The sequence below is a fragment of the Phalangium opilio genome, unplaced genomic scaffold (assembly GCF_054372755.1).
Source record: "Phalangium opilio isolate 3A_F unplaced genomic scaffold, DU_Popi_V2 ptg000031l_1, whole genome shotgun sequence".
NCBI lineage: Eukaryota > Metazoa > Arthropoda > Arachnida > Opiliones > Phalangiidae > Phalangium > Phalangium opilio.
The window spans coordinates 10,544,629-10,562,222 of NW_028324158.1; the positions used below are offsets into that span (position 1 = coordinate 10,544,629).

Here is a 17,594-nt window from a genome sequence, read left to right on the forward strand (position 1 = left end):
TTGAAATTTCCGTATATAAAAAGTCTCTCAACTTCTTAACGCGAGTTATTCCCAACAACAAAGTGCAACTAAAATAGGGCTAGGCCTTAGCCAGCGGCTACTTATAAATAAACTTGTCGCGAACGAACTAGGCTAGACCCAACGATCCCAACTAAGCCTCGGTCACCAGTTTTCAAAAACAAAAATAATATAGCAAAGTAACAAAACCTATTGCGCATGCCAGTAATAAACGCTGCAAGCTATGGGGGTATAGTTGCAGACCCCAGGAAAAAATTGGAGAAATATCGTAATTAATTGCAAATTAACAACATCTTAAGTAAATACTTCATTAGAGTCTATTTCTCATCAATAATAAATAGTAATTCCCAGTAAGGTTCATTCAACGTTAATTTGATAAAAAAATTCATACCAAAGGCGTGATTTTACTGCAACATTTCATTCATTCCAAGAACGGATATTAATACATAGCCTCGTTTGAAGTGAAAACGTCAATAAAGGTAAGGCGGGGCAGTATTGGAATTACGATAGTTTACTACGCGTTTAACTTAATTCATAGACTACTAGCGAATAACTCAATAACACCGAATGGAAACTAGACCTATCAACAACAACCTACCTTAATCTGTTCAGATATAAAGATTTAATTGCGAAGAAAGTACGTTCACCAAGGGAACTAAACTACTATTGACCCCTATCTGATTTTTTTTACCTAATCCGTATTAACTCTAGTGACGCGAATGGAGCAAAGGCACACTTACGGTATAATATAAGCCCCGCATTTATTACGTTGCTATGGTTACTAAACAACTACGTCGTAGTACACAGATCCCTTTTTTTAAAACGAAAAAGCAGGGACTCTGCATGCTCTGCATGGGAACCAACCATTTCGGGAACATAGACCGATTTGAAGTTCTAGGGCTTCACAAATGCCCAAAAATTGGGTTCCTATTTCGAAATTAAAGTATATAGTTACGTAAAATATTTCAACTTCTCTCGCCTTAAATGCTAAGGTAAGAAATTCGATGTTATGTCATTTTGAATGCACTATATAAATCGACCAGCTTCTTTAAAAGAAAAGAAGATAAAATAACTAAAAAATATCGGAATGTTTATAAAGAGGATATCTATATCTCCTTATCTGTAATAAAAATCAATTTCGCTTTCGGATATAGCTAAGACTTAAGGATCGGTTTCGTGTTATATAATATTTTGCCACCAAATTTATTTAGTATATTTGTCATTTCAAGGTCAAATTCAAATGGTTAGGTTGCATTGTCGTACGATCAAGTGCAATTATTGGGGAATGTGTAATAATCTAAATAATTTTTAATTGCATATTTTAATAAGGGTGCACTGAAATTTTTCGGTAAATACACTACACCTTTGCTGTATTGTGAAATTATTGTATTGCACAATAGTCGTTATATGGTCAATTGCAGTGTAAAAGACCAAACCTTTCCATAGTAGTGACGACTCCCTCATTTGAAAACCACCCCAAAAATATTTAAAACATACGATGATCCTCCTAACTAATATCTAAAATTCAAATTAAACTCCCATAGTAATATCTTAGTTATGGTTAATTGGTAGTAGATAACTAAAACCTTATTTTCCAATCGGAATCCAAACTCCTAAACATAAACTTAGTTCTCCTTGACTGTTATAAACTGTTTTTCAAAAACTAAAGAGAGACTTTAAATATTGAGAAGGGGTGTAGCAATTTAACTTGAAATTTACGCCTTACTAAGGACTTTCTAAAGACAGAAATAGAGAGAAGGAAATTTTCTATACTGTGCCCGGGCCCATTAGCAAAATTAGGGGAAAAACTCTATAACACTTTATCGTTGAAAAGTTTAGACTGTAGGGCCATAAAAATATTTCAAAGGCTGCGAGTAAGTATACGTAGTTACGTTAAGTTAACTGGTCAGACTGTACACAGCCAACAGTTTCTCTTAAAGAACTTTTGGGGCTAAAGTCTGGCCATTGCGAACTAATTTCAAGCATCCTTCATCTTATACCCCTTTTCTAAAGAAGGCCGGCCGCTGACCAATTCAGAAAATATACGCCTAAATTTAAAAATACACATACACAGTTTACCTCTTTCTTAACTGTTACGGAATTTATGTGTAACTAAAAACAGTCGAGCATGTAGTTATGTCAAAACTTTGTTAAAGGGATTCTGCATTCTAGAACTTTGTCAAAGGGATACTTCGGGCTAAAACGTTTTATTTTTTAATCGAAAGAGCGTATAAAATAGTGAATATGTTAATTGGAACCATGTTTCTATCTATAATATTAAAGAAGATACAAGCAATTAAGTTTCCGTAATGGATGGCACTACGCGTTAGGCTTCCCAGCGAAGCACTGGGGCGTACTCCTATTGGACGAATCCGTCAAGTTGTACTAGTCATCCAATAGGGGTAGTCTCCAGTGCTTCACGGAGAATCCAACGCGTAGTATCCGTTCATACTAACAGCTCGTATCTCATTTAATACTGCAGATAGAAACATGATTCCAATTGACATATTAATTATTTTACACGCTCACTCCGATTAAAAAGAAAACATTACAGTCCGACGTATCCCTTTAAGTGTCGGATTATATGGGAACAGAAAGCATAGTCGTCTGAGATCTCTCCACCCTTAATTCAAATGGACTAAGAAAGAAAATCAAAGTTAGTTCCGGTTTGAAAGGAAGTCCAATGAACAATACAATTCAAAACTATACACCCTTAATTGCCGCAGAACCATACTTATATATTTATAAAAGAAACAAAACAGGGTTATGTATGTATTAGTCGACTTCTCAAAAACATAGCACCATCACCACACACAAGTCCAATCGCAAAGAAAAGAGAACGGGACTTCAACTTCAAGACTTAGTTGGAGTATTTGGTGGGGAACCCGTAAGTTTCCGGCCGGCCAGCACGGAGCAAATATATATAAAGGGGAAGTAGGTAGTATATAGTTTTAAAATTGGGTTGTGTTCTTTTCAATGGCATCTTGGAGCGACCAGGCATGAAATTGAAGGATGAATAGAAGGACCGCTTGATCCGTTTTGACCCCGGGGCGGCGATGGATATACACCCCTTATAGACCCTTTCAATCCAAATAAAACTATACCTTTGACCGTAAACCTCCATTTCTAATCAATTCCACAAGGACCAAGTCAAGCGAGTTTTCGCCCAAACTTAAAATTGGAAACACTTATCCGTTTCTATAGACTGAGAGGAATTTTCTCCGAAGCTTGCTTTTCTAAAAAGCCGATTTCTAGACACTCTCTACAGGCCTACATACCCTTGCCTTTTCGTGGAGTATACAAGAGAGTAGAATGAAAGAGTGAGAGAGAGAGAGAGAGAGAGAGAGAGAGAGAGAGAGAGAGAGAGAGAGAGAGAGAGAGAGAGAGAGAGAGAGAGAGAGTTCCGGAGAACGTAGGTACTTAGATAGAGGATGGATTAAATAAAACCGGTCATTGGGGAACGTTACAGTTTCTAAAAGGACTTCAAAGGCGCCGCGCCTCTATATAACATGATCCCTTCTCTTTAAAAAGGAGAAGCGTGTTTCAACCGAAACTAATGCGGATATGGATATAGAGTATGTATGTATTGATAATCTCCAGTGGATACTATGGATACATTTCGATAATCCTACACGGTTTTGCTCTATTTATCGGGACAGAAGCCTGTTTAAAGGGGATGTTTCATAAATATCACATGATACTTGTTCGTTACTTTGTATATAAACCGCTTGGGATAGATTAAAGGCCCTTAAAATTATAGTTATTACGTATAAGTTGACTTATATACGTTGAGAAAATGGCTATATACGTGATGATTCCTAGTAGCAGTATGTATGATGATCGGGTCAACTAGGTCTATATTTAAGAACTGGTAACATCTTGCTAAAGCCATACACTTATTTTATTAATTAATTAAAATACCTTTAACCTTTTCGTATTAATGAGACATTATGTAAATATTGCCATCTTAAAAATGCTATTAACTTAATATTAATGAAATTTCCTAATAGAGTGTAAACCTTTAGTTGCTATATTAATACGTTAACAGTCCTTAATAGTGTGTTTATATTATGATGCACTTAGCAAAGAAATCCTGCTGATTAGGCAATATGGAAAACACCAAAACATATAGTTAACCAAGCAAAGTTCAATATATACGATGGAGACTTTTGGTGAAGAACTGATTTGAACTGCATGTCTGATATTTAAAAGGGTTGTAACCTGACTGGAAAAGGGGACGAGGGGATGGATACTTCGACATGGGGCAAAAATAAATTTAAAGAGTTTTGAAAAATGAAGTAACACGAAAATATTCCATATTTACTTAAACAAACGTGTCTCAGAATCGCCTATAGGCTTTTAGCCTTTTAGGGAAAACAGAATAACAGTATTTCAAAAATATAAACATTTGAAATGATAAAATTTCAGTAAAAAAGGGGCGGGGACAAAGAGAGTAATAATACAACTCATTGCTTATTGAAGGAAAAAGATAAGTTATAAAAATAAAAATCAGCAATAAAAGTCTAGTATAAAAGATATCATATATAGCTTTCCCATTTCGTGCGCTATAGATCCAATCTTCCATCCGGTTCTTGTTTTGTTTTTCTATATCGTTCCATACTCATAATGGAATATCAATAAGACAATAGAAGGGCCTACTGTACTTTTACGGCTACATTACAATCCATACCGAGGGGTAAATCACTACGTGAAATTGTCCGAAATCTAATAGACTACCTCCAAACGTTTTAGGTAAATTTCATGAATGAAATCTTGAGTGACATAAATTTTCGAGAAAAATGCTTTGAAATCTCACGAAATTTCTTCAAATTCAAATGCTTCAAAACCTCAAAACTTGGGTGGTGTAAATGACATTCAGAGGTAATCTGCCCCTCGGTCTACGTATCGTGGACAACTGACGCGCAACAAAGGCAAAGACCAGAAGTACAAACCATAAATTGACAATAATCTGTATTATAAGTATAGAAAAGACGAATGGAATACTCATGGTCACGAATCACGATTTCCAACCTAAGAGGTTCGCTAACTTGTAAGAATAAGCCGCGGAAAAACAATAAATACTTTCCCACAAAGCCAATAATATCTCTAATATCAATTCGGACATAGGAGGCTGGGAGTTTTTTTTTGGTTTTTTTACTTCTAATCGCCCAATACCATGCACATTTATCTTTACTTCCTTTACAGATAAGAAGAGGTTGAAGACAAAGAAATATGTCAGTTAGTTCCGGTCTACTACGACAGGTTGCGCTTTTACCAGCAGGTGGTCAACCTTGGTTTAAAAATGTATTAGCTTGTAAAGGCAAAAGGTTCGCGTATGCTGCAACCTTAGCTGTTTACGTCTATCAGGTAAGTTTCTTTCTTTAAATTTAAGTGTTTACAGTAAACAATTATGTATAAATATTTTTTTTTTCAAGTATTCAAACGAAGTGAGTCAATTCGTTCTTGACTCTGTCATATCAGTTAGCACCAAGACAATTACTGGAATAGCGTGGCATCCCAAAAACGATGATCTATTAGCAGTGGCCAGTAGGGATCCACTTATCGTGGTATGGAGCGTTTCGAATCATTGCGCAGTCGCGCAAACGTGCATGGTCAGCGTTAGACCATTGGTCATCGCTTGGCATCAAGACGACTATGACGCCATTATTTACTGCGATGAAAAGGGGCCATTGTATCTATGGAAAAATGTTTCACCTAAAGGCACCGTAAGTTAACTCGCCCATAGACTTCAATATAGGCAAAGGGATTTAATTGCCAATTCTCTTTCCGTTATCCTGCTCAACAAAGTACGTAATTTGAAGTAAATCAACGTATCACAACGCTGTTAAATTCCAAACGAATTATTAAACTTACAATAAGTAAATAATAAACCCCTATAAGTCACTTTTTAGTAATATAAATCAGATTATCATCTTGAATCCTAAATAATCTTTGAATTTACTTCAAATTACGGGCTTCTTCGGCCTAAAACTTAATGGTATTACTTCATTAGAGTATACGTTGAGGTTTTCTAATGCCAATCTAGAATGGAGGGCAAGGAAACGCGCTGCTAGAGCTCTTGGTTGGAAGAAAAAGCTCTAAAGAAAATTAATTCCTGTATTAGGTTCATCAGTTAGGGCTAAACCTATCCCAATACGAGAATTCCATACATGAAAGATAGTTCGAATGAATCCCAACTGTAAAAAGGTTTTAACTCAATTTTTTTGAACAAAGATAAGATATAAGATAAACAAATTAAACATCTAGCAAGATTTACAATATTCTTGCAATCAAATTCTTATAATCCACCTAAAAGTTGAAACCTTTATTGGCGATTGTTTTTGGGATGAACTTAAGCCTTTCGCTAAGTTATCTTGGTTGTACGTTGCAAAGATCTTATACGTTTTTAGACTGGTAACTTCCACTCTGGGGCACTAATGGCTTTTCTTAACCTATATAAATCGTTCGCTAATTATACCTCTGGGAATAAATCCACCAAAATCCCCGACGTTCCTAAGAGCTTATTCCTTTTCTATAACGACAAGGTCTTACGAATCATTGCTAGAAATCAAGGTATACTTATTAATTAAAAGGGTATCCGTGTTAATTAAAGATCTAGTTCATAATAACCCCGAAAGGCCTAAGACTGAGAAGGATTCGAAATTTTGGTACATGGGAAGACTTCTATTTTAAAATTTTTAATTACCTGCGGAGAACTTAAATGATGCCTTTAGCAATCAAATTGGTCTATATTTCATGTTTGATTATTTGTTTGTACACATCAAAGAGTCTACGAAGCAGCGACGGACTAATTAGGAGGGAACAACAACAATGGAAAAGCGTTCAGTGGAAAGAAATTCCACCATTCAACAGCGCCGTAACTCATGCACGTTGGCATCCTACAGTTCCAGGAAAATTGGCTTTTGGACACAATAACGGAACCATTTCCTTGTACATAAAAGGTTAAGACATCTTAAAGTACTTATCCTACATTTAAAACTTAATTATATTACCTAAACTGGAAGTAAGAAATTTATACACGACCCCCAAATGGTTTCTTTTTACCGAAGCTCAACAGATAGAAAAGATACACAAACCTTAAATAAGATATGGTGGGTAAGAATAAGAAGCGTAATAATGTCTTAACGCTATTCACGATAAGGAGAGAAGGGAGGAAGGTTCTTAGCAATTTATTCGGATCACGTGGGGCGAGATAGCTAACCGCGTGTCCGACGTGTCGGAGCTTTAAGCCAAAGCATTAGCGTAAGAACAACAAAACTCCATTTAGGAGGGACGCCAACCATTTCGCGCCAAATCTAAAACCTTCGCAGCTTGTTTTAATAAATATATTCGCCCTCTCTCGCTATACTCAATTCTTATAAACAGAAACCTGTATTTCGAAATAGCAATCTCTGCCAATAAACATTTCGTCATGTTCCCTAACTTCCCTGTGTGTGTGTGTTGATCACCTTCCCAACTCCATGAAAATTCCTTGAAATGTAAGATGGATCACTTTCCCAACTCCATGTCAATTCCTTGAAATGTAAGATGGATCACTTTCCCAACTCCATGTCAATTCCTTGAATTGCCAGATAGATCACCTTCCCAACTCCATGAAAATTCCTTAAATTGTCAGTCAGATCCAGTTCCCAACTTCATGAAAATTCCTTCAATTGTCAATCAGATCCACTTCCCAACTTCATGAAGATTCCTTCAATTGTCAATCAGATCCACTTCCCAACTTCATGAAAATTCCTCGAATTGTCAGATCACCTTCTCAACTTCATGAAAATTCCTTGAATAGTCAGTCAGATCTCTTTCCCAACTTCATGTCAATTCCATGAATTGACAGATCACCTTCCCAACTCCATGAAAACTCCTTGAATTGTCAGTCAGATCACCTTAACAACCCCCTGTCAATTCCATATGCTTCAAAACTACACTTAAACCCCATAAACATAAAACCGTTTCGAGCAATTGTTATTTTCTCTCTTGAATCTGTTATTACATCTAATTACGAACTTCTATGCATGTTTATATACAGATCGGAAAGCCGAGCGCCATTTTGCCGTTGTCCCGGAAGGATACTGGGAAGCTTTTCAAGAGAGTAGCAAAGACAATAAGTGCAATCAGTCCATCTCAGCCATGGAATGGGACCCTCAATCCCAAAGCTACATTCTAGTCATTTTAGGAGGAAGGTGCATGTTTCTATTAGACACTGCTCTGGAAAATAGCGTCGTGGTACAAAGATACACTCCACCGAGCAAGGCAGTTTCCCTACAAACCGTAGCTTGGATACCAGGAGCTCCCGGTGTTTTTGTAACGGGTGGTAAGAGATTTAAAAAAATTTTAAAAATCAGAAACAAAATATTAGAGAGAAGCCGCCATATAGGGGCAAACTTCATAATGTTAATCCTACGAGCCCCTGTAAAAATGTTTCACCCTCAATACACCGGTGTATACTACTATTGAAACTTATCTAAAATCACAATTCTAAATCGAGTAACTAAATAAATGACTGTTTTGTTATTTTTACAGATTGCGATACGGGAGTTTTGAGAGTATGGAGTGTCTCTCAAGAATCTCCATTAGAAAGCATTCGTCTCAAGCAAACGGGGTTCCAAGCTCTATGCACCCTTCCCAAATGTGGTTCCAAAGAGGAAGATAAACCTACATCGGCTTCTAGCAGGTCGATGGCTACCAAGACCTCCGTATCTTACAAGAAATTGGCCTCGCCTACGGGTAAACTGGTAGCCCTCTTTATTGACGGAGGTAGCGGGGTTTACGACCTGAGTCTAAGAAAATGGGACTTTAAACAAGAAATGGTCGGTATCGAAAGACAATAAATAAAGTTTGTTACCAATTTGATCTAGAAAGTTGAATTTCAACAACCCTAGGGGCACGTGGAAACAATATTCGATTGCCAATTTAAAGGGGAATCAGTGGATTTGTTAGCCACAACTAGTTACGATGGTACGATGAAAATATGGGACATAACAACTATGACACCGGTAAACAATATATATTTGGCCTTTTGACCTTTCAAATTGTGGTTTCGATTTGTTCTAATTGACCCTTTTCCGCTATAATTATACACACACAGGTAACAAGTTCACCTGGGGATGAAACTGTCATTTACTCGCTTTCATGGGCACCAGGTGACATCGATTGCATAGCTGCCGCCACGTCAAAACGAGGAGTTGTAATATGGGACATAGCAAAGGGATTAATCTCCAGGAGATTTACAAGTGTAAAAATATAACTAATTACTTAAGTGCTTGGGTAATTTAACAAAAGACGGTCATAATTTTGAACCCAATCTTTGAAGGTCAAGATGACGCTATGAAATTTTACCCTTACAATATTCCTAACAAACCCGTATTAAAATTAAATAAACCACATTCAATCTAAATTACACCCAATGACCAGTACCTAATCAGATTAAAACTAACTCATATATATATTGTACCACGATTAAATTAAATTTTACATTAATTAACAGCACGGTAAATCAGCTTGCGTATATTGCGTCGCTTGGAACCAAAAAGACGCGCGGAAAATCGCTTCAGGCGGAACAGATTCCCAATGGTTCGTAAAGGAATCGTTATAACTATATCATATTTAATTTTTTTTAATTCCAATCAGGCACTTAAGCCAAAGGAAAGTTAATATTTAATGGAACTAATTATAGAATTATTGGCCCGCAGCTTAGTTCATCAAGCGGATGGCAAGTTGATGCATACTTTGAGACACCCGGCGACCGTTTACGGCTGCGATTGGCACCCCAGTAACGAGTAAATATAACATACCAATTCCCAAATTACATACCTTAAGAGAGAGGGAGGGAGGGAGAGTAAGAGGGGGTGAAAATGCATAATTATTGTAAATTAAAGGGCGATATTAGCAACGGCTTGCGAGGATAAAGCCATTCGAATATTTAGCGTGACAACGGGGAACGTGGAACCCATTAAAACCCTTCAAGGTATGCCAGAAAATTAAGCCTTAACTATTGTGGTATTTATAATGTACTCGCATGCTAATTGTGGTATTTTAAAAGGTCACGGGGGTAAAGTATTCAAAGTTAGATGGTCACCGTTGAGAGAGAGCTTGCTGTGCAGTACTTCAGATGACCAGTAAGTCATAAACTTAAGGCCTTTTCAGACGGAGACAACTTGTTGGGTCGTGTGAGCGGAAGTTGGACAAGTTAGATCACCGAACTAAAAATTTATCTCTGACCAATTTTTTCTGACCCATCTAGTTGAGAGTCAAAAGTTGTACAGTCTGATAGCCCATCTCCACTAAATATTTTTTATTTAAACTTCAATAGTACCGTTAAAGTCTGGGACTACAGTAGCGACAGCTGTCTTCGAACCCTAATCGGTCACACAGACTGCGTCCGTGGAGCTTGTTGGTCACCGGAAATACCGCACATTCTCATAACCGGAAGTTGGGACAGTACCATCCGTATATGGGATACGAGAGACGGTACTTGTTTGGACACAATACACGATCATGGAGCTGATGTTTACGGTAAGTAGAGAAACAATATTGAATAAACATCAACAAATTATACCATGCACGCAATGTACCTCCTTAAAATTTCATACACATCTTGTTCGTTTAATTATCAAATTAATCCATTATTCCCGATTAAGTTATACGGGGCCTCCGTGTCTTAATACTCGTGCATATTAATTAGTTGGGGAGGGTGAATCCCGGCTGACTTAACGTAAGGGTTCCAAATAAATACGACGTGGGTTTTCCCCATTAGCGAGTATACCGCGTGTATTAACGCAGCCATGGGCTTATCAGCAACCCGATCCTTAAGTTTTAAGCTCTTTGAATACGTATAAGCGTCACAGACTCAGTAATTAAGCGTAAAAGACAACCGAAGCGTCTTTGTCGCAATGCTATTAAAAGTATTCGTTATTGAAAAAAAAAACAGACGTGGAAATTGCCAGAAAAATGTTCAATAATCAAGGCTCGAGTAATTAAGCAAATTAATTGCAATACAACTATTGGCAAACAAAATTTCCCTGATATTCCCATGTTTTTCCCCTATATATTACCCTGACATCTTTAGGTACAAGGCCTAGCTCCAAAAGGGCTTTTTTTAGTTGAAGCAACTCCATCAGAGCAAACTAACTCTCTACTAACCTCACAAATTTCCAAGAGTTTTCCATGAATTTTACTAAATATACAAATTTCCTTGAGTTTTCCATAAAATTTACTAAAAAATGTAAATTTCCATGAGTTTTCCATGAATTTTAGTAAAGAATATAAATTTCCTTGAGTTTTCCATGAATTTTAGTAAAAAAAATATATAACTTCCCTTGAGTTTTCCATTAATTTTACTATAAATATAAATTCCCCTGAGTTTTCCATGAATATTTAGCCAACAATTAATTTCTATGACATTTCCAGGTGTTGTACAAACCCTGTTAATAAATCCGAGAGTAGTTGTAAAATATCTCCTTAGTGAAACACCCCTCGGACAGAATATAAAAAAAAAGAATATCTTTTTTCATATATAACCAACTTAGAAAGTTAAAGTGAAAATATTCAAGCTCGGGTGTATTTGGATAGAGTGATGGATGGGGCATAAAAATAAACGGGAGGGGGGAGGGGCGGAGAATGGTCCATGTGAGGTCAATACGCGTTGGAAAGGTATAGAGAAGTGTCTAAAAAAAATAAAGAACGCCACCTATAGCCAAGCAAGCGGCTTAACCCACTCCTTTGGGAGTTTCATTCAATCTTTAGGCCCTCGATTCTACCCCCAAAAGTAGCTTCGAATAAATAAATAAATATGTATCGGAATATAATATTGAACAAAATAAAAAATATAGCAGTTTATGCATGGAATATAAAAGAAAACTGGTAGATAATGGAGAGTTGTTAATACTTTCAACAACAGAGTTGCCACGAAATTTTCAGGTTCAAATTCCCTGACTTTTCCAGGTTTTCCCTGACCCTTTTACGATTATCCCTGAAGTATTCAGGCAGAAATTGCCATTATTCTAAATATAAATAAACAAATGCATTTAAATCCCATTTTTTTGAATATTTAATGTAAAACATTTCGGTGCGTCCTTTAGAACTGCTTTTAAAACGTCAACATGCAGTTGGATGGTTGAATCCCCAGATATTTTTAGCCATGCACTTTTCCCTGAAATTCTTAAAATTCCCTGACTTTTTTGAAATTATCTGACCTGTGGCTACCCTGTGTTCAATGCTCTAGATGAACCAATTAAGATCTGCAAGTAAACGAGCGCAAATATTGCACTTTACGTTGCAGGACAAAAAAAAAGGAGGGGGAGGTCAATTTCAATTTTCGTTAAGGTGAAATTTATCGCGAATAAAGTTTCGAATTTCCTTGGCGTAACCCATACATGCTATATACTAAATATATATAGAAATAGAAAAATATGAAAAATAGGGGATGAAAAATTGGCTTTTTTTCAAATGGTAACAACTGGCCGACAAACTCTATATTCTTCTTATATAAGGGCATTTTATATCTAAAGAAAAAAGAGAGGAGAGTAAATGTTCCATTCCGCTTATACAGGCATTTTATAACGGAACAAAAAACCCTTTTTTCCTTTTTCTATCCAATCGTATTTTATATACGTTTTGTATTATATTCTTTCACTATTATCGAAAGGGTCAACTGCTTACGTAGCAGGAACAAATTCGTTTAGTAGATTATAGAGTGAAAGAGGTCAAGATTCGGGTCAAGAACTTTAGGGGGGGGGGCGATAAAGTGAAATATTTTGTAAAATTACCAAAGAATAAATTGGGATAAACATAAAATCTTTCTCCTGGACTGAAAAAACAACCAAATTTTTGCGTTGGATAATTTTTGATAAAAATAAGATAACTTAAAATCATGGACAAAGGCCTAACGTTACAAAATTTAAAGGCCAGGTATTAAAATCAAAGTAACTCAAGCTGATGCCACAGCACACCTTATTCAAAAAACCACCCACGTGACCCACCTTGGTATCCCACGTGTGGGAGTTAACCCCCCCCCCCCTCCTTGAAAAAATCAATCTTGACGCGTGAAAAAAGAAAAAGATTGATTCCTATTCTCTACACACTTTAAATTTCAACTAAGTCTAGAGTCTATCTCAATAGGAATTTACAACAAAGTATATCCTTAAAAGAATAAAAAATACACGGGCATAAAGCAAAGGGGGAATGGACCCTTAAACAGTGTTGCAATGTCAACTTGAATTACTTTAAAACAGTATTGAAGGAAACTTTGCGAAACTTTTTCTTTTACCCCATCTTAAAATAGGTTTGGCCTGTCACCCACGTCGTCCCTTCCTGTTGGCTTCATCCTCCAGAGATTCAACCCTTAGACTATGGTCTTTACAACCCCTGGCAGCAACCTTACATGCCAAATGCCTACTGAATCAACCCATGGAACAAGTCTTCGCCTTTAACGTTGGTACGTATTTGGGTTTGCATGACGTAACGTAAGTTTCTTATCAGTTAAGGGGATAGAAAGAAAAAGAAAATGCGTGGATCAGATAAAACTTGATCTGACTGGAGGAGGTTTCGTGGATGGATGGTAATTTGAATTAAAATGGTAATGTTTTTTCAGAAGGAGCCTCAACAGATAACCCTGATTCTAGTTTAAAATTGTGCGGAAAAGCTTCAGTTAAAATACATCAGTCGCTGAAATGTATTGGAGATGAATGGGAGAAAGAAGCGCCTTTGATTATATCGCCATTTTTCTGCGTAAGTGTTTGGAGAGTTATTTACCTTTAATCTCTTGTTCTATAAGAGATACAGGGAAGCCCTTTGAGTATGTTATAGCCCTATTTCTCCTCTTTCCAAAGACACTTAATACTTGGGGTTTTCAACAATCAGGGCCCGAGTAATTAAGAAAAATGTTCATAAACGTCCTCTGCATAGGATTAACATGCAGACGACACCTTTTAACTTTAGTTTTATAAGAGATACAGGGAAGTCCTTAGAGTATGTTATAGCCCTATTTATCCCCTTTCCAAGGATACTAAATACTTGGCATTACAACAATCAGGGCCCGAGTAATTAAGCAAAATGTTCATAAACGTCCTCTCAATAGGATTAACATGATCTTATTTACACGACACCATTTAACTCTGGTTCTATACATGATACAGGGAAATCCTTCGACTATGTTATAGGCCTATTTATCCCCTTTCCAATGACACCTAATACTTCGTGATACAACCACCAAAACTCCCGTATAACCAAACAAAATATAATAGATCACAAATTGATGAATATATTATCTAATTTTTTGTCAGTATTCCAAAAGCATCGATAACTTCCTTGATCTGATAAGTGTCCTTCAAGGGAAGGACCTTTCACGTCTCTCACCTAGTTACGCTAAAGCTCAAGTTATTCACTATAAACATTTGGCTCGATTTCAAACGGTAATTGATTAATTAAATTTCCCTAATTAATTCATGTTAAAAAAATATTAATTTACTATAGAGCCGAGCTCAACAATTAGAACTGGTCAAAATGACCCGTTTCGGATCAGGAGGAATTGGTGCACCTAGCAGGGAAGCCAGTTTGGAACAAGCAGCGGAAATATATCTCTTATTGGGGAACTTACAAAAATACTGCGAATTAAAAATGGAATTGGGAGAGGTAGTACGAAAAGTTGATCTAAATCAATCATGAAAATATTTTGACAAATAATTATATTAAAAAAAATCTTCAGTGGCTACTGGCTCTATCAGTCGCTCCAGCAATTTCCTTGGACTTTTGGAAAAAATCTACCGAAAAATACTCCGCTTTAGTTCGCAATAGCTCAACGCTTCTTCAAGCCGCGCCTCATTTAGCGGCGACTAGAAACCAAAAACAATTGGTCCAATTACTAGCTAATCACGGAATGTGGCAGAAGGCATTGACAGTCGCGGCCGAAATGAAAAAAATACAAGAGGATGATAATCAACAACCGCCTTTAGCAGTTGAAGAAGACCCAGCTACGGATACCACGGATGAAAATACGCAACAAGAAGCTAAGGAAGTACCTTACGAAAATGGACCCAGACTCAAGTAATAATATATGAAAGAGGATCTGATATTTAAATTATATCACTAAAACGTTTCGTTATCTATAGCTTACTTAACGAGTGTGTGGAGAACTTATCAGAATTTCACCTACAACAAGGAGCCCCAGTTACAGCCGCCGCTTATCATTTATCAATTGATGACGTCTCGGTATGATTTTAATTTAAAGCAAATCGAGGGTCACGTGGTTCCCCTACAAGTTGACTTTCCGTACGAACTCCATTTTTTACTTGAGAGCTGGAGTTCGTAAGGTAAGTCAACTTCTAGGGGAACCACGTGATCTGCGCTTTGCTTTAAATTTGCCAGAATCAAACTCTTCTGAAAAACCTATTCTCTGTTTAATTACGATAAATAATCTTAATTAAAATTGTTTCAAACAGTCTGCCATGAACGCTCTCCTAAGAGGTCACGAAATGGAGCTAGCCATCGCTTTGGGTCAAGCATTGGATTTCAAGGAATCCGCGTACCAATGCGCCTTATATTCCGTGGCATTTAAAGGCACTAAGAGAGGGGAATGGTAAATATTAAGAAAGATCTAATTAAAAACGCTTTTCAATTAAATTGTCTTCTCTAAACTCGTAGGGATTTAGCGGTCGACGTAATTAATATGAGCACAGTTAATGATACACCAAAAATTCAACTTGGCGCTAGTTGCCCTTTAACCCTGGTCGAGAGAAATAAATTGCAAGAAAGGGTTGGTGCGCCCACGACTTATAAAATTAGCTACGATAATCTAATTGTTATCATTTAAATTGCAGTTAGGGTTACCAGACGTTCAGGCTAGCTTATTAGTGGCTGAGGAGGCCTTAACAGCGTGTCAAGTTGGTCAAGATGACGAGCTGATATTGAAGGAAAAAGCTATTTCGCATTACTTAATCTCAAATCGACCCATCGAGGGTCTTAAATTGGGATTAGATACCATCAGAGGTATTAATTATTCATAGTTCGTAAATATTTGTAAATATTAACAGACAATGAGGGTGTTGAATTTATCCTAGATTGTCTTTCAAAAGGATCGTGGAATATGTCAAATTTATGGAGCATCATACAAAAACTAGCCTATGTTAAAGCTTCGATATTATCAGAAGATTCAAACTCAAGGTAAATTAGCCAATCAATGACGTCAGGTTTCAAATTCCACAATAATTATTTTTAAAAACATTAAAACTAGATTATGCAACGAGCTGCAACTTTACACTTCATATTTGGGAGCATTAGCCGCGATATATCTTAAATACAATCCCATTGTCAAACCACTTTACAGTCAAACCAGTTTTTTCCTTGCAAAACTCGGCAATATCGCTTTGCCAATAACTTTTGAACAACTAACATCAGAGATTCACGCTTGGGAATTATGCAACGTTATGAAAACTACGTAAGCTTCGCGGGAACAGAACTAATTGAGCAAAACCTAATTAAAATTGCCATTAGATTGAATGGGGAGCAAGAACAAACTTATCAAGAGATTCAAAGTCATTTGGAAGGCTGGAACTCGCCTTTTATCAAGGGGGAAGTAATTGTAACTGGTGGTCATCTACCGAGGCATTCTGATCAACATCGGTGTATTATATCGGGGAAATCAATAAAGGTATGTTTAACAAGCGCAATCTCATACCATAGTAATTCTAAACTACATAATAGACGTAGATAACAAATTATATCAGTAAACAATAGTTTACGACAAAGATAAGGTTTACTAATCTATGAATTATAAATTTCAGGGCCCAATATTTGTGTTGGATGATGGAAAATCAGCCATGTCATTGAGTAACGCCATCATGTGGGCTAGGGTTAACCCATTTTCCCCCTTGGGTACCGGACTAAGAATTAATCCATTCTAAATTATGATTTCTTTATGTATATAGAATTATGTAAATTAAAAAGCAAATTGAGGTTTAAATTTATCATTTCTACTGACATTAATGAGTCGGGGGTAGTCTGTTTTTGGAATTATGAAATACATACTGATGAAAGACGTTTTAATAGTATACACCTTTGTAATTATAACTGTATGGCTTGGCTTTGTGTTAAAACTATCATAACAACTACTCTTTTTAAGTAGATGAAACAGTTCAAGTCCTATTTTATACCCTACTTTACACATTATTAAAATGCTGTACCCTTAAACCCTCAACGAAAAAGTTTATGGTGATACCACACAAAGAAGTCGTTACACAGATTTGCATTTTCCCGCCAATCACCAAGGCTTAAGTAAAAGCAAGCGAAATACATCGTAACATTGGCACTTACCGATATCTTCAATCCCAGTTTTATTATCTCCTTTCCTTTCCAACGTAGTTTCCACGGACTTTGTTTCTTTTCTTAAATTCGACGCGGATTTCTGGTATAATATAAATTAACCTCCAATTTAAAATTTAATTATAAGTGTCTTAACTCGCTGCAACGGCTTTTGACTGACGTTTTACAAAAAGCCTAGTTTGAAAGGTCACCGCCAGATGGAACAAAGAAAGTACGTATGACACGTGATAAAGCCGGTGATGTCA

General features: G+C 36.6%; 2 protein-coding genes across 7 annotated transcripts in view; one reads left to right on the plus strand and one right to left on the minus strand.

The window, feature by feature from the left end:
* LOC149690564 (protein YIPF6) overlaps positions 1–17,508 on the minus strand; it is a 100,547-nt gene extending 83,039 nt beyond the window's left edge. For 4 of the 6 annotated variants that reach the window (XM_089870135.1, XM_089870133.1, XM_089870134.1 and 1 more), the window contains exon 1: positions 17,341–17,508. The gene's annotated coding sequence lies outside the window, so the exon portion shown is untranslated. The remainder of the gene's footprint in view (positions 1–17,340) is intronic. The other 2 variants (XM_089870137.1, XM_089870136.1) reach the window with 1 other exon arrangement.
* Positions 5,171–17,056, plus strand: LOC149690566 (WD repeat-containing protein 17-like). The gene is made up of 25 exons (XM_089870523.1): positions 5,171–5,385; positions 5,454–5,744; positions 6,806–6,980; positions 8,063–8,347; positions 8,557–8,843; positions 8,916–9,029; positions 9,122–9,268; positions 9,521–9,606; positions 9,726–9,812; positions 9,912–10,000; positions 10,076–10,151; positions 10,346–10,548; positions 13,316–13,468; positions 13,625–13,761; positions 14,316–14,444; positions 14,506–14,664; positions 14,738–15,075; positions 15,141–15,240; positions 15,471–15,607; positions 15,673–15,784; positions 15,849–16,017; positions 16,089–16,191; positions 16,262–16,465; positions 16,522–16,678; positions 16,812–17,056. Exons 1-25 carry the CDS (start codon positions 5,251–5,253, stop codon positions 16,929–16,931), a joined length of 3,993 nt encoding a protein of 1,330 aa, XP_089726649.1. The 5' UTR covers positions 5,171–5,250; the 3' UTR covers positions 16,932–17,056.
* Positions 17,509–17,594: the final 86 nt, after the last annotated feature.

What these genes read in the sequence shown, in the direction of transcription:
- LOC149690566 (XM_089870523.1), top strand. Translation starts at nt 5,251, where the DNA reads ATGTCAGTTAGTTCCGGTCTACTACGACAGGTTGCGCTTTTACCAGCA. An exon ending in GGCGGAACAGATTCCCAATG is followed by an intron (nt 9,607 to 9,725) that starts GTTCGTAAAGGA and finishes ATTGGCCCGCAG; the next exon opens with CTTAGTTCATCAAGCGGATG. An exon ending in ATTTGGCTCGATTTCAAACG is followed by an intron (nt 14,445 to 14,505) that starts GTAATTGATTAA and finishes AATTTACTATAG; the next exon opens with AGCCGAGCTCAACAATTAGA.